This window comes from Balaenoptera physalus (assembly GCF_965194825.1).
Source record: "Balaenoptera physalus genome assembly, chromosome: 4".
NCBI classification, from domain to species: domain Eukaryota; kingdom Metazoa; phylum Chordata; class Mammalia; order Artiodactyla; family Balaenopteridae; genus Balaenoptera; species Balaenoptera physalus.
Window position 1 is genome coordinate 98,270,887 of NC_138891.1, and position 16,219 is coordinate 98,287,105.

General features: G+C 42.3%; 2 protein-coding genes across 13 annotated transcripts in view; one reads left to right on the forward strand and one right to left on the reverse strand.

Annotated features, from left to right (window-relative positions):
- The window catches only part of LNP1 (leukemia NUP98 fusion partner 1), a gene marked incomplete at its 5' end in the record, with an annotated part of 40,078 nt that extends 24,544 nt beyond the window's left edge, over window positions 1-15,534 (reverse strand). For 2 of the 10 annotated variants that reach the window (XM_082460634.1, XM_082460631.1), the window contains 2 exons: window positions 9,391-9,435; window positions 9,790-10,819. Coding sequence is in view for 1 of the 10 variants with exons in the window: in XM_082460630.1 (XP_082316756.1) it covers window positions 15,442-15,534 (93 nt within the window). The other 8 variants (XM_082460635.1, XM_082460636.1, XM_082460633.1 and 5 more) reach the window with 8 other exon arrangements.
- Window positions 15,535-15,552: 18 nt separating this feature from the next.
- Window positions 15,553-16,219, forward strand: part of TOMM70 (translocase of outer mitochondrial membrane 70) — a 50,854-nt gene continuing 50,187 nt past the window's right edge. For all 3 annotated transcript variants that reach the window (XR_014263089.1, XM_082460438.1, XM_082460439.1), the window contains exon 1: window positions 15,553-16,033. Coding sequence is in view for 2 of the 3 variants with exons in the window: in XM_082460438.1 (XP_082316564.1) it covers window positions 15,707-16,033 (327 nt within the window). In the remaining variant the exon portion in view is untranslated. The remainder of the gene's footprint in view (window positions 16,034-16,219) is intronic.

Genomic DNA, 16,219 nt, shown 5'->3' on the forward strand with positions numbered 1-16,219 from the left:
GACAAGATAAAAGGGGCTTATGGGCTTCCCTGGTGGCGCAGTGGTTAGGAATCCGCCTGCCAATGCAGGGGACACGGGTTCGAGCCCTGGTCTGGGAAGATCCCACATGCCGCGGAGCAACTAGGCCCGTGAGCCACAACTACTGAGCCTGCGCGTCTGGAGCCTGTGCTCCGCAACAAGAGAGGCCGCGATAGTGAGAGGCCCGCGCACCGCGATGAAGAGTGGCCCCCGCTTGCCACAACTAGAGAAAGCCCTCGCACAGAAACGAAGACCCAACACAGCCAAAAATAAATAAATAAATAAAATAAAAATAAAGGAATTCCTTTAAAAAAAAAAAAAGGGGGGGGCTTAGAAGGACTTGAAACCTCACTGTCTGGCCCAGTAGTCTCTTGGCTTTGCTGCTACTAAAGAAGAAAAGTCCTTTTTGGAATCCTGAATTCAGAAATCCTGTTTGCCTGGACCTAACAGTAGGATGAAACCTCATGATTGCGCTGGTCCATAAGGATTGTGACGGACCTCTAAAAGCAGACATAGGCTCAATGAACAGAACTCAGACTCTGGGACTATTGCAGATTTAAGGCCCTCCCCCCTTATGGGGCCATAAACTATAAAAAACATTATGGATGCTGACTGGACCACACAGGTCTCTTGCAGATGCCCATGGGAGAGTGCTTGTTCTCTGATGGGACCATATGAAACCAAGCTTCCAGTGGCTCTATCTGTATAATGCAGAAACTAATTGCATCTGAGATGATTAATCACAAGAAACCTAACTTGTGATTCTTGTCGAAAGCTCCAAGTTGGGAGAGAGCACATCACGGGGAGTGGGACCTCTGCACCCACTCGTAACAGATAGGGTTCTCATCCCCTTCCCAGGCATGTCTCACTGCTGCTGACTTGTGTCTGGATTTTAAGATTACTTGAAATTTACAATGGACTGATAACCTGATTCTACTTCACTCACATTTCTTCTTAGTTAGGAATTTTGATTATTAAACATAGCTGTCCCCAGACAGAGACTGGTCTTTTCTGGGCTATTTACTGAATAAATGATCAGGATGACAGGCGTCAGAGTTATGTAAACACATTCTGAAAACTCTTGAAAATTCAGGATTTTGTCCTACCAGTTCCTGAACATGATGTGTCTTTCTGGCTAAGTTTATTAAAATTGTTTTTCTATGTAAATTTTTCTATGACTCTGTTTGGATTTGTTAAATTAATACTTATTAAGTGGAGTGCAGGGTAGCAGATGGTGAGCTGCAGTTCAACAGTAGATCACAAGAGGAATTAAAATAGAGAAGTTTATTACTCACAGGTCCTGGAGGAAGTACCTGGCATGCCTTGAGGGACCACATGGGGAGGTCTGGGCAGAGTGCAGACAGAGAGAAGCAGGACCTGGGGAACATGTTTTTATTAGAGTCTATGGGTAGAGTGCTTTGTGGTTCCTGGGCTAAGGCCTGATTGGTCAATTCAAACCAAAAGAGCCAGGGTTCTGATAAATCCCACAAAGGTCTTACTGGTCTTATCTAAGGAGCATATAAGGGGAAGGCACTGGGAAGCAGGGGAGATTGTTGATCACAAGGGCTGTTGGGGAAGTCATATCAGGAACTTACATTTCCTTGTGACTCTGTGAGCTGCCATCTAGGGCATGGGTTTGCCTGAGGGGACTAGTGTCAGTTTAAGGTCACTGCTGGCTGCTTGGCCAAACAAAACAGATGCTGAGGCAGCAACAGCATGGAGGAGCTTAGCTAAATTCTCAACACTCTCTTTATACCAAACACTTCCTGCTGAAAGGTCTAGATGAGAATAAAAAATGATTGGGAAAAAAAAATGTAAAGTTAAGATTACTGTATGAGACACACTGATTTTGTAATAACACAGAAAAAACAAAAAGCCAGCACCTGGGAGATGCAGGGAAAGGTGGGCATTAATGATTTCTGTTTTTCATGACTGCTGTTTTTCAGAACTGATCCTGGGGGAATTCCCTGGCAGTCCAGTGTTTAGGACTCGGCGCTTTCATTTCCGGGGTCCCAGTTTCAATCCCTGGTCTGGAAGCTAAGATCCCGCAAGTTGCGCAGTACGGCCAAAAAAAAAAAAAAAAAAAGAACCACTCCTGAATGCCAATGTTGCCTTCCCAAGACGCTGTAAGGTCTTGAATTCAAACTGACTGCTGAGCCTATGAGCACACATGACAACACTGACTGTGACACAACAGGGAATGTCCCCAGCTCCGCAATTTCCATGAAGAACACCTGTAGATGTTGTCCCCACTCATGAGGCAAATGAACTGATGTCAAAGACAAGCAAAACTGATTGAAACTGACTGCCTTCTGGAAATCCTTCTAAAACTAGGGACTCAACTGAATTATTTGGACTGGACAGAGAGCCCCAAGGCAGAAGGATCCACAGTGGGAAGCCACACTGGAAGCCTCGTTAACCTGTATTGCCTGACTAATGTGTGTCCTCGTTGGGGTGACTTAACAGTTGCACACTTTTTGTTTCCAAGGGTACTCTCTGTGTGTACCTTGACTATCATGGACCGCCTCTGTCCTGGAAGGCACGCAGGTCAGCGTCAACTTACCAGTCAGAATTGTGTTGTGCTTGAATCGATGGCTCAGGCCAGGTTAAGAAAAGGTTAATACAAAAACTTAAGGAGAAAGCCACCTAGCTTTCTAAGAATGACCTTTATTTTTAATGGGATTTGTTTAAATTGGCTAAATCCAGGACCCCTAGAGGGCATAACAAAATTCAATATTACAGGATACTTTCACCTTGCTGCATGGGGTCCTACTGAAAATAATTTTGCTCTAAAAATGCCTTGGCCAAGAAGATGGACTCCACAGAAAAGAGGTAACACAGAAGCCTGAGACTGCCTATCCTTAGAAAGGCCTCCTTGTAAGGTTGGCCCTTAACTGGTATCTGGGAACTTGGCTGGTAACCAGTCCCCTGTAGTGATATAAAACTTTCCCTAACTGGAACCCTCCTACACTGTTGGTGGGAATGTAAATTGGTACAGCCACTATGGAAAACAGTATGGAAGTTCCTCAAAAAACTAAAAATAGAGTTGCCATATGATCCAGCAATCCCACTTCTGGGCATATATCCAGACAAAACTATAATTCAAAACGATACATGCACCCTTATGTTCACAGCAGCACTATTTACAACAGCCAAGACACGGAAACGACCTAAATGTCCATCGACAGTTGAATGGTTAAAGAAGATGTGGTTTATATATACAATGGAATATTACTCAGCCATAAAAAAGAACAAAATTATGCCATTTGCAGCTACACAGATGGATCTAGAGATTATCACACTAAGTGAAGTAAGTCAGAAAGAGAAAGACAAATACCATATGATATCACTTATGTGTGGAATCTAAAATATGACACAAATGAACCTATCTATAAAACAAAAACAGACTCACAGATATAGAGAACAGACTTGTGGTTGCCAAGGGGGAGAGGGGGCAGGGGAGAGTTGGACTGGGAGTTTGGGAGTAGCAGATGCAAACTATTACATATATATAGAACAGATAAACAACAAGGTCCTATTGTAAGCACAGGAAACTATAATCAATACCCTGTAATAAACCATAATGGAAAAAATGTATATATATATATATATATATATATATATAAATATGTATATATAACTGAGTCACTTTGCTGTATGTACAGTAGTAAATAACCCAACATTGTAATTCAACTATACTTCAATAAATGTATATATATAAAAAACTGAATCACTTTGCTGTATACCAGAAACTAACACAACATTGAATATTAACTGTACTTCAATAAAAAAAGAAAGATAAAAAAACTCCCTAACTGATAAGAGTGGCCTATACTGCTTGTACAACCAAGGTGATTTATGCTAAACAACTGCTTTCCTTCTGAAAGTCTGGAGTTTTGGTACCTGCCAGGCAGAGCATGCCTACATGACCAGCATCAAATAAAAGCTTAGGGTTCTGAGGCTCCAGTGAGCTTCCCTGGTAAACACTTGGCACGTGTTGTCACAAAACAACAATTGCTGGAGGAATTAAGCACGTCATGTGTGACTCCACTAGGAAAGGACTCTTGGAAGCTTGAGACAGGTTCCCTCTGGACTTCACCTAAGGGCTTTTTCAGTTTGCTGATTTTGCTTTGTATCTTTTCACTGTTATAAATCTTAGCTATGAGTACATGTTGAGCCCTGTGAGTTCTTTTAGTGAGCCACCAAACCTGGGGGTGGTCTCTGGGACCCCAATGCAGGAAGGAAAGGGAACTCTTCAAACCTTGGGCCAAAAATTTTCCCAAAGTAACAAGATATAAACTTACCACCAAAAGAAAAAGAATTTGGTCTACATTATGTAAAATTAGTCCACCTCCATTTGTTTCCCTAGTTAAGCCCATCTCTTTTAAAGTGTGAGAGAAAGATGGCTCTCCGCTTTGCCTGTCCTAAAGTTCTTATAACAAACCTAGCACGGCAAAGGAGCAGCAGCAGGTGTCAAGTCTTGGCAGCTGGGGAAGAACTGCTCTTCCGTCCTGTCTGGGAAGCCAGGGCGTGAGAGGAGGCCATGCCACACCCTGGGAGCCCAGCCGCCAGCTTTCCCTGGCAGGGGCTTGGACACCTGCCTTGAGGAGATGCTGCCAGGGGCATGGGACCAAAGGGAGCTGCCCTTTTGACCCTGCTCTAAGGCTCTGCCTTGCCAAGCCCAGTGTTTATGCAAAGTGTCGAGCGGCTAAGATAGCTACAGTTTTCTAGAGTTTGATTGTCCATTTTCTTATGGTACTTAATAGGAAAGGAATTACCTTCTCTTAGAGGGTGGGAAACTTGTGGTGTGTGTTCTCATAAGGTGATCAGACATCAAGGGTGCCCAGGTAATCAGTGACAATGATCCTTGGCCTGTGTAAAAATGAAGTGGCTTTGCAGGGCCCTCTTTTACATTTGCTGCTTCAGAAGACTGCAATAATGCATACACGATTTTGCCTTTATTTCACTCCCTTTCATTCATTTCCTTTTATTTCACTCTCTTTATTTATTTCATTCTCCACAGCCCCTATATGTTATAGTAATGTATTTTTTAGTTCATATTTTTTCTTAACAGTTAAAGGGAAGAATTATTCCTCACACTGCTTTCAAGCTTGCCCAAGCCAGTCTCACTCTGGGAAAGAAATGCTATGTACAGAACTATGCTGCTACATCTCTTTTTTTCCCTTTCTTTCTCTTTTTTTTTTGTAGTCAAAATACGTCAGTGGTTTTTAGACAGTTTTCACTTGCCAGAAAGCAGTGCTTGAAACCGTGTGCTATGTTCTATTTAACGTCTTGACTGTCAGAATGTTCTTTTGCAGGCAACATATCCTAATGTAATCATCCATCTCCATAATTGTTGTCCAGTTACACTGTGAAGTTTGCAAGCCTTCTGAGGTGATTATCAAGACACAGATTGCTTGTTGCTTAACCAAGTGTCCTAAAGCATGTACGTGAAGGTACATAATTATTATTTTTTATTCTAAAAAGCTATGTAGCTTATATTATGAAAACTATTTTAAAAATATACCACTGTTGATGTAAAAAATATGTGAGGGAAATAAGGTATGTTTTTCGAGGTTTGCCTACTGGAATATTTGTTGTATAAATATCCAGTTACTTTGGCATTAAGCATCACTGAGTTCTGCAGGATTCTGGCCAATGGTAGGCTTCATCAGAGTCAAAGTTTTTAGATACTGTAATAGGTTTTTATAAAACAATACCTCATCTCTTTCACAAGAGACCGTTAAACACAGCATTGATTCTCATCTGCCAGAGATGGACTCTGTGCAACTCTGACTCCAGGAGTGTTATTAATTGTATGACCTCTCAAGGTCTTTTTGATCCCTAAGCACCTATTATTCTATAACAGATTGAACACAGTTTGTTAAAATTTACCACTATGTAAAAAACTTTATCAGTTCAGCTCATCAGTGTGTTATACTTCAGAAAAGGCTTCCTCCCAGTTATTAATTTCACAGTGCAATTTCAGAGTCTAAGGGTAGTGCCTCAGTACTTTTTTTCAAATTTGAGTTGCAATTTTTTCCTGTATTCCCCCATTCAATCTGGGCTGCCACAGACAGACGGAAAGTGTGAGGGCACTTTTTTCTTGCATCTGTAGTGGAAACCTTAGCAAACAGGAACTGCTCCAGGCCCGTCAAATAGATGCATCTCAGCACTTTCTTTTAACTTGAGTCCATAAGCCTCCCCATGAGAAGTGCTCCAGAGAAGAACTGGGCTGGGGGAATTAGACTCTTGTGAGTCTCACTTCTAATAGGGGCAAAATTTTGCGACGTACAATAAAGGAGTGGATCACCAAACATTTAAAGGGAATTGTGACAAAATACTTATGACATTTAGAAAAATAAATTGGAAAAATTAAATTTTGAGTCAATAAACAATGGGAAATCTTCAGAGTACTAAAAAGAAAAACTTTAATGAAGCATATATATATAAAACAGTGGGAGTTACACAAATGGGTAGCGACTAGATCAAAATGCTATTGAACTACAGGTATTCCGGGAAGATAATAATGAAGATGGCATGGCTTTTCAATCTCTCTGAATCCCCACATAAAAACCAATAGCGCAACTGTAAATGAAAACACCCATGGGGCTTCCCTGGTGGCGCAGTGGTTGAGAATATGCCTGCCAATGCCCGGGACACGGGTTTGACCCCTGGTCGGGGAAGATCCCACATGCCACGGAGCAACTAGGCCTGTAAGCCACAACTACTGAGCCTGCGCGTCTGGAGCCTGTGCTCCGCCACAAGAGAGGCCGCGATAGTGAGAGGCCCGCGCACCGTGATGAAGAGTGGTCCCCGCTCACCACAACTAGAGAAAGCCCTGGCGCAGAAACGAAGACCCAATACAGCCAAAAATAAATAAATAAAAAACAAAACAAAACAAAACAAAAACCACCCATGGACAACTCTGCAACAAATATTGGCAACAAGATGTCCTCCACCCCCAAGTGGAAACTGTGAGGTCACACAACCAACAGCTAAGACCTGATATAGTTGTCCATGCTGAAGGAAGAATGAAGCAAAAGGGCATCCGTCAGACCTAAGAACAAGAGGATCACAAAATAGCCAATAGTTTAGAAAGCACAAGGGACCAATTTGAGAATCGTGTTATCCTTTTATCCACAATGTTGCTGAACTATTTTTTTAGACCTAGATTATAGATTTTCTTGGATTTTCTATGGAGACATACTGTCAATAAATGTTAAAAAGTTACTTGTTTCCACTATCCTTTAATTTCCCTTTTTGTCTTATTCACACTTCAGTAACATGCAATAAACCTGAAAAGCTTGACTGGTTCTTGACTTCAAAAAGAAAACTACTAATATTTCACTTTTAGATATGATGTTTATTTTATCAAGGTTCTATAATGAAAATGTTTTTCTAATTGCATCACAAGTAAATATGGCAAAATACAACTTTGGTTAAATCTTGGTAGAAGATCATGGTAGATTAAAAATAATTGCAACTTTTTGCTACTTCTTCCATTGAGAGTTGGAGTCTAATTCACTCCCCCATGAATCTGTCCTGTTCTTACTAACATGTTTGACCCACAGAACATGGTAGAAGTGAAGTTTTGGAAAGCTTTGCAGCTTCTGCCTGGGACTCTTAGGACACTCTAGCAGGGAACCCTGAGCTGTCACATAAGTCTGACTACCCTGACTGCTATGCTGGAAAGGCCACAAGAAGGTGCTCCACTTGATAGTCTCAAATGATTCCAGTCTCCAAGCTATCTTCACCAAGGTGTCAGACACTGAATGAAGCCATCTTGAACCCACCAGACCAGCCATCCACCAGGAGAGTAAACTCTGCTGACACCAGCAGAAGAGAAGAGTCAATCAAGCCTTGCCCAAATTCCTCAGCAACAAAATTGTGAGATGTAATAAAATAGTTGTTTTAAACCACTACCACTTGGGACAGTTTGTCAAGCAGCAATAGATAACTGGAAAATAGGTATAGAAACCACTTCTTACGGTTTTATATTTTTTCAAAATTTAACAAAATTGAGTCTCCTCCTCATTACTGGAGTTGAGGCAATTTTCCACTGGTTAGGAAAAACAACAAAAGGTAATAGGGAAGCATAGCATAGAGGATCTCAGGTTCAGTGCTAGACCAATGCAAAGATCAGGTCTGCATGACCAGGGTCACTTAATGATGGGCCAGCATCTTCATGCAAATCAGAAAAAGGAATACCTTTCTCCTGGCAGGCACTGCCTAACACTAGACTGTGATGAACGAAGTACAGGCTGAATCTCAGCCCCCACTTCTCCCAGCATCCTTGTGCAGGGCACAATTAGTATAACCTATATGCAATATCTTTATAAATTAAAGTGCAAAGCAATGTTTCTACATTTGCAAATGACATAGATTCTTGTGGGTGGCAATGAACTAAGCTGATGAGGATGGAAAGATCTTATGAATCTGTGTGAGTGGGCAGAAAGGTGGCAAGTGAGTGCATAAAGTATACATATGAGCTAACAGTCACAGCTAAGGAGAGGGATCTAGGGTTATTGTAGATTGTTCCCTGAAGATAATACAGAGGCTTCTTCTGACAGCAAAAAGAGCAACTACTTGATTGAATCATTAACGTGCCATTCCCCCTGAGAAGCAAAGCAGTACCACCCACTCAACTGATGCTCTGATGGAAGCTGAATAAGGCAGAAACCATTATGAGAAAGACTGGAGAAAAACTAACAGCATGAGGGCTCAGAAGAAACAAGTACTTCTATATATGAGTGGAATATGAAGGACAAACCAAGCAGGTCCTGGTGAAAGCAGCTGCAGTGGTGGAGATGGTAGCAGTGACTACCGCACGCTTAGGACTGGGAACAAGTAGCTATGATGATGGTGGTGATGCAAGCAGACTATTTCTGGTGATGGCAGCAGTAGCAGCAACTGAGTTGATTTCCCAGCTGATACCAGTGATATTGGACGGCAGTGGTGGCACCAGACCATTAATGCTGGCAACAGGAATGGAGATAAAGCAGTAGTCAGGAAACTGTCAAATACTTCATCAACTCTTTATTCAGCATTGACCACATTTCTGGTATCATGTTGGGTAGATAAATAAATGTTAACAAATACCCATTATATGCCCAGCCCCGTAATAGATGTGAGAGTACAAAGATGACTAGAACATGGTCCCTACCCTTCAGACGCTCAAAATTGAGTATGGGGAGCACACATGAGAACAAATAATTATGGCAATGTGGTAACTGTGAAAAAGAAATATAAACTTCTGTATAGTCCAATGAAAAGAGAGAAAATATACCCTTGTTTTGACATACAGCATTAGAGCAGGCACTGTGTTAGGCACTGTAGAAGACACAAGATAAATCAGACATAGATCCTGACCTGGGATGCTTATAGTCCAGTCGATGAGGTAGAACAAATGTAATTCTATAAAACAAGAGGAGAAGTGATATGTTTTAGAAAGTTCCAGAAAAAGTATTTTAGGTTTTTAAAGGAAAGCCTGCATATAGTAGACACTCAATATTGTTTTAAGGTGCATTCTACCTATTCAATCTTGAATGCCACTTTTTCCTTCTTTGATACCCTTTAATACAGTTTACTTTAAAAAATTTTTATTGAGTGCCTACTATATTGAGTGCCTGCTATACACTGAATATTTTTGATGAGGTCATGAGGGTAGGATCCTGGTCCACTGGGATTAGTGCCCTTATAAGAGGAGACCCTAAAGAGCTTGCAGCTCTCTCTCCCCTCTGGTGAGGGAAAAAAAAGAAAGAAAACCACCTGAGGACACAGTGAGAAGGCAGCCATCTGCAAGCCAGGAATAGAGCCCTCACCAGAAAGCTAACTGTCCAGAACCTTGATCTTGGACTTCCCACCTTACAGAACTGTAAGAAATAAATTTCTGTTAGTTAAGCCAACCAGTCTATGGTATTTGATTATAGTAGTCCTAGTAGACTAACACAAGTTTTGGTACAGGGAATGAGGCCCCCAGCCCCCCCAAATTGATGTCCTTCTCACCACAAATTCATGTACAACACAATTCAGTCAAGTTTTTTGACGCTCTATTACGAGGATTTCATTCCTCCAATTTCCAATAACCTCTCCCTCATTTCCATCTGAGTTGTCACTGGAATGGCCTTTATCATCCATATTTCTACCAACATTCTGTTCATGACTATTCATGTATTTCTGTAAGATGGAAGCTTTGTCTCCTGCTTGCCTCTTTTCTTTCTGAGCCCTCACCAGAATCATCTTTAATGTCCTTATACCTATCAACAGTTTCTTCACAGCAATCTCGGCTTTTTCTAGCGTGGGCTTCAAAACTCTTCCAGCCTCTACCCATCACACAATTCCAAAGCCACTTTCACATTTTTTGGTATTTGTTACAGCAGTACTCTATTCCTAGTACCAAAATGTATTGGTATTACTTAGGGTTCTCCAGAAAAACAGAACCAGAAATTTATATAGAAATGTATAAAAGGAACAGACTCATGCAATTATAGAGGCTGAGAAGTCCCAAGATCTGCAGTCTACAACCAGAGACCCAAGAGACCTGATGGTGTAAATACCAGTGTGAAAGCTGGCAAGCGCAAGACCCAAAAAGAGCCAATGCTTCAGTTCAGGTCCAAAGGCAGGAAAAGATCAATGTCCCAGCTCAAAGTAGTCAGACAGTTGAAGTTCCCTCTTACACAAGGAAGGGTCAATCTTTTTGTTCTATTCAGGCCTTCAACTGATTATGGCCACTCACTTTAGGGAAGGCAATCTGCTTCACTCAGTAGAATTGATTCAAATGTTAATCTTATCAGAAAAACATACAGGGGCTTCCCTGGTGGCGCAGTGGTCGAGAATCTGCCTGCCAATGCAGGGGACACGGGTTCGAGCCCTGGTCTGGGAAGATCCCACATGCCGCGGAGCAACTAGGCCCGTGAGCCACAACTACTGAGCCTGCGCGTCTGGAGCCTGTGCTCCGCAACAAGAGAGGCCGCGATAGTGAGAGGCCCGCGCACCGCGATGAAGAGTGGCCCCCGCTCGCCGCAACTAGAGAAAGCCCTCGCACAGAAACGAAGACCCAACACAGCCATAAATAAATAAATAAATAAATAAATAAATAAATAAAATTTAAAAAAAAAAAAAAAAACATACAAACAAAAAAACAAAACAAAAACAACAACCAACCCTCACAGACACACCCAGAATAATATTTGACCAAATACCTGGGTTCCTCGTGGCCAAGTTGACACATAAAATCAACCATTATACTGACTATCTTCTGGGCTCTGGGAGTACAAAGTGAACAAAGTTTCTATCCTCATGCAGCTTATGCCCTATTGCAGGGTCACATAAATAAATAATTTCAAACAATGCTAACTGCTAAGAATGTGGACCAAGGAAAAAGACAAAGTGTAAGAAAGGATGTGGGGGGTGGGCAGGGACGTTTATAGGAAGTAGAGTAAGTCTAAAAGTCTTTGAGCTCAAAAATGAAATTGGAGGGACTCTGGTGGCACAGTGGATAAGACTCTGTGCTCCCAATGCCAGGGGCCTGGGTTTGATCCCTGGTCCGCAGACTAGATCCCACATGCATGCCTCAACTAAGAGTTCGCATGCTACAACTAAGGAGCTGGTGAGCCACAACTAAGGAGCCCGCCTGCCGCAACTAAGACCTGGCGCAACCAAATAAAGAAAGAAAGAAAAAAGGAATGAAATTGGAGTTATGCTTTGGGAAGAATAATCTAGTATCAAGGTGCAAAGTGACACACAGAAGAGAGGCACTACAGGTGGGGAAGCTAATACAGCATTCAGGAAAGATGAAGGAAATGGAAAAAAGAGAGAAAAGGGAAGAAACTATTGAGCACCTACTATGTGTCAGACACGCTTTTAAGTGTTTTCACATATTTGAACTGGGAAGTGGCAGGGGGCATGAAAAGGAAGAAAAATATTAAAAAGATATTACAAAGAATCATCAAGACTTCACAGCTGATTTTGTGTTTATGTATGTGTACACTGGTACATTTACTTGTACTTGGGTAGATACAGTTGGAAAAAAGAAAGGTTCAAAAAGGTCTAAGGTTTCAAGTATGGGTAAGCAGCAAGGTAATACTGGTATCATGAGAAAAAAGGATTATACAAAGGAAGAGAATGAGGAGGGAGGACAATGTGTTATATTTTTTTAAAATGAGGCATCCAGGCAAAACTGCTCAATAAACAGTAGGAAATTACAGGGCTACAGGTGAAAAGATAAGTCATACCAGGAGATGTGAAGATAGAGATTATCTTCAGAGATATGGTACCTGAAACAATGAGATGTACTTTGGTTACAAATGAAGAGAATGAAGAGAAAGAAGAGGATATATTTTTATGGATTCTCATACTTGAGGAAGATCTAGAGGTGCGCTGTCCAGTATGGTAGCCATTAGCCACATGAAGGGACTTAAATCAATCTAAATTAAAATGAAAAATTTAGTTAGTAGTACTAGCTATATTTCAAGTGGCTACCATATTGAATATCAGAGTTATAAAACATTTCCAACATCACAGAAAGTTCTATTGGACAGTATGTACCTAGAGATTCATCAGAGTAGCAGAAAGAGGAGAATTTAGTCTCCTGAAAGCCATTCAAGTACAGAATGACCCATGGTATTAAGTGCTCCAATAAAAGCATATGAAAGCTAAAAACAAACAATAACTTGTGACTCTTAAAGCAGTTTCAGACTAGTAAAAAAGTTAGAAACTAGATTATAAGATATTTTGGATGAAATTGGTGATAAATAGGTAGAGGTAACAAGTATAAACAATTCTTTCAAGTAACTTTTCAGTGAAGAAAAACAGAAAGAATGTAAACCTAAGGAAGAACTGAAAGAGAATCAAGCTGTGTATGTATGTGCCTAAGATAAGCATGTTTGTGGGCTCATTGGAAGGCTTGGCTACCAATCAACCAACCAGCTATCCACTAACTCTATCAATCAAAAAAGGCTTTGATGTAGCGATGACAATTGAGGGGATAGAATCATACAATTTTAAAGCTATGAGAAGCTTTAGGAATCATCTAATCTACTGGTCACATTATATAGAAAGCAGGTGCCCAGTCACACCCACAGCTTAGTAGTATTAAAAGCTAGAATAAGAACTCAGGTGTTCTGCATCCTAGGCCATTAGATGTTCAGCCTCATTCAAATGCCTCCTAAGACACAGACCAGAGAAGTGAAGAAAGCTTCTTCTATTGAGTTCCATTAATCTAGCAAGAAAATATCTATGTTCACATATATAAAACTTCAATTTAAAAAAAAAAAGAGACAATTTTTTAACTTCTCTCCTTTAAAATTTAGAAAAACAGAACTAAGCATTGAGTGCCTACTATTTTGTAACAAACATTACACTAAAAAGACCTTAAATATCACCTAATTAAATCTTTAATATAACCTGTTTTCAGTAATTCACAGCTTAGAAATTTATGCATCAGGTCAGTGAGGTCACAGAGGTAGTGACACTTTTACTCAGTTCTATACTATAATCAATTAGGAAATGGTGGAGAAAATGGGAGAAAAAAGATGAATAGGCTAGGGAATGGAAATTAGATGTTTAACACAGTATAAAAGTAACAAGGACAAATTCATATGCATGCCAATCTTAAAAATAAAACCAAAGAAAACCAACCCTTTAGATAAATAATTGCTAATTAAACAAAATGTTTCAAGGAACTCTAACATTGCCTTTGGAGGGAACTGGGTGGCTGGGAACAGGGTTTTAAGGAGACTTTTCACAGTAACTTTTGAATTTTAACAATAACAATCTATTACCTCTTCCAATAAATAAAGTTTCTTTTAAAAACTTTGTATGTTTCAGTTCCTACCGGTAGTTTGTAATTACTAGCATTCTACAATCCCCTGAGGCTGCAGAAAAATTGAAATTTCAAGAAAGAAAAATCCTAACTCTGTTCTGAAAAGGCAAGGGAAAAATTACATTAAGAACAGAAGACTTGCCTTTGGGTGTTGGGAATCAGGAAGGGAGAGGTCATTGCCTGCAACAATCACTATTTGATCAAACCAATTCTATTGCTATTATTTTTAGCTCATCTTTTGAGCCTGTTGCTAAGGAACCCTACAGCCCGAAAGCAATTTACTCACAGGAACCCACATGAAGCAAGAGAAAAGCAATGATGCTGAAGCTTTCTAATTAGGCCATTAAGTCTATTTTAGTGCCGTTTAATAAATTATCTCCTCTCGATTTTTATGCATCGCTATAGTGATGTTGAAAATCCTCTGTTGTACCCAAAAGCAAAATCATCATAAATTTTTAATATGAGGGTCTGCAAATCAGTATATCTGAAATGGGGAGCCATAGTTCTGGATTCTGATTTTCTATTAATACTTGTCTTTTATTCTTGATAATACTAAACAATTTCTTGTTTAGTATTTTCTATCAAGAATTCTAAACAATTTCTTGCAAGGGAAATTTTTGTATTTTAAGAGGTCTGGTGCAGAACATGAGGAAAGGATTTGACAAAGCTATTAGATACATAAAAGCTATGAATTGAAATTTCTATTTGGGATGTGGCAAGAGGGCTGAGACATCTAGTGCAAAACGGCATGACAGTGGGTGGAACAGAGCACTGGCGAGGCCGCGTATATTCCAGGGAGCGAGGTGTCAAGCGAATCCGGTATGACACAAATACGTACAGGAAATGTGGGAACTCTAGGTCTTCGCATTTCTACCCACTCAGTTCGAGAACCTCATAACAACACACAGACGTCATCGCTTTCGTAATTGGTGTAGACGGTGAGTCGCAGGGACGCCGTTCAAGCCGTTTCAACTGGAGCCAACCTGTATTTGCCCGTTTCCACCGAGCCTGATTTGTGCCACCTGCTGTTGCCCCCAATAACCTCAAATTCGTCCAAACTAAAATCTGGCCATGGTAGAGCTAAGAAGATCGGTGATACAGCGCGCTATCTTCAGCTTTTGGCTCTTTCCTCCCATATTTTTAAACGTCCTTCCAACCCGTTGGTTTCCGAGGACACAGGGACAGACAACGGAGCTAAACACCGCCGGGCTCTAAGTAGCGTCAACGTGGCAGTAACGAGAAAACAAGGGGTCCAAATACCACCAATAAATGAGGCAGCTCGGCCTATGCCCCGCCCACCACTCCTGCCAGCCAATAATCTTCACAACTCTTCTGCTACTCCCGCCCATTCTTAGCGCAGTTTCAGAGCTTCTTCCCTTCTTGCTCTGCTCCCCCGAGCACCAAAAACCCGCTGTATGTGCGCCCCTCTTCCATTTCGCTATACCAGAGAGCCCTCTGCCCTTCTTTATTGAAGGCGTAGGGAACGGCATCGGCTACCACCCGAGGCCCAAGATCCCAGAAGCTAGTCTCACAAACAGCAGCGGAACGAAAGAAAACAAAAAGGGCTGCCTGGGACTTTCACCGCACGCCCAGTTTACCTTGACCCGGAAGTGATTCACCACTCCTCCTCCCTTCCCACTCCTCCCTCCCTGGTTGAGAAGGGAAGAGGACGGCCAGGTCTGGCCCGGCATGCCTTGGGCTTCCGGTGACCTCTGGCCTTTTTCTGTCGTCCGCTTTTGCTGCCCAGCGTGCTTGTTCGCTCACTGCTTTCCGTCCTTGCCTCCCTCCCGTTTTTCTTCGCACGCTGCCTGGTGACTGTGGCGCCCGTGAACAGCAAGGAGGAGGTGGCGGAGGACAGTCGTCATGGCCGCCTCTAAGCCTGTGGAGGCGGCGGTGGTCGCAGCCACTGTTCCCGGCTCCGGGAGTGGGGTGGGCGGCGGCAGTGCGACTGCGGGCCCGGGCACCGGGGGCCTGCCGCGATGGCAGCTGGCGCTGGCGGTCGGGGCGCCCCTGCTGCTGGGCGCGGGTGCCATGTACCTGTGGAGCCGGCAGCGGCGGCGCCGGGACACCGGGGGCCGAGGCGACGCCAGCGGCCTGAAGCGCAACAGTGAACGGAAGACCCCGGAGGGCAGGGCCAGTCCGGCCCCGGGCAGCGGACACCCCGAGGGCCCCGGTACTCACCTGGAAATGGTGAGAAGCAGCTCCGAGCCCTGGAGGTAGAACCCGGCGTGTGCAGCCTTTCCTTGACGGGTTGTGCCCGTCAGGGGGCTTCCCATCAGACGGAAGCTGCCAATAGGCAGCGTATGGGTTTAGGGAAACTCAGTTCTGGCTGCCTCTATAGGGAATGGAGTAGCCCGAGGGCACAGGTTAGCAACA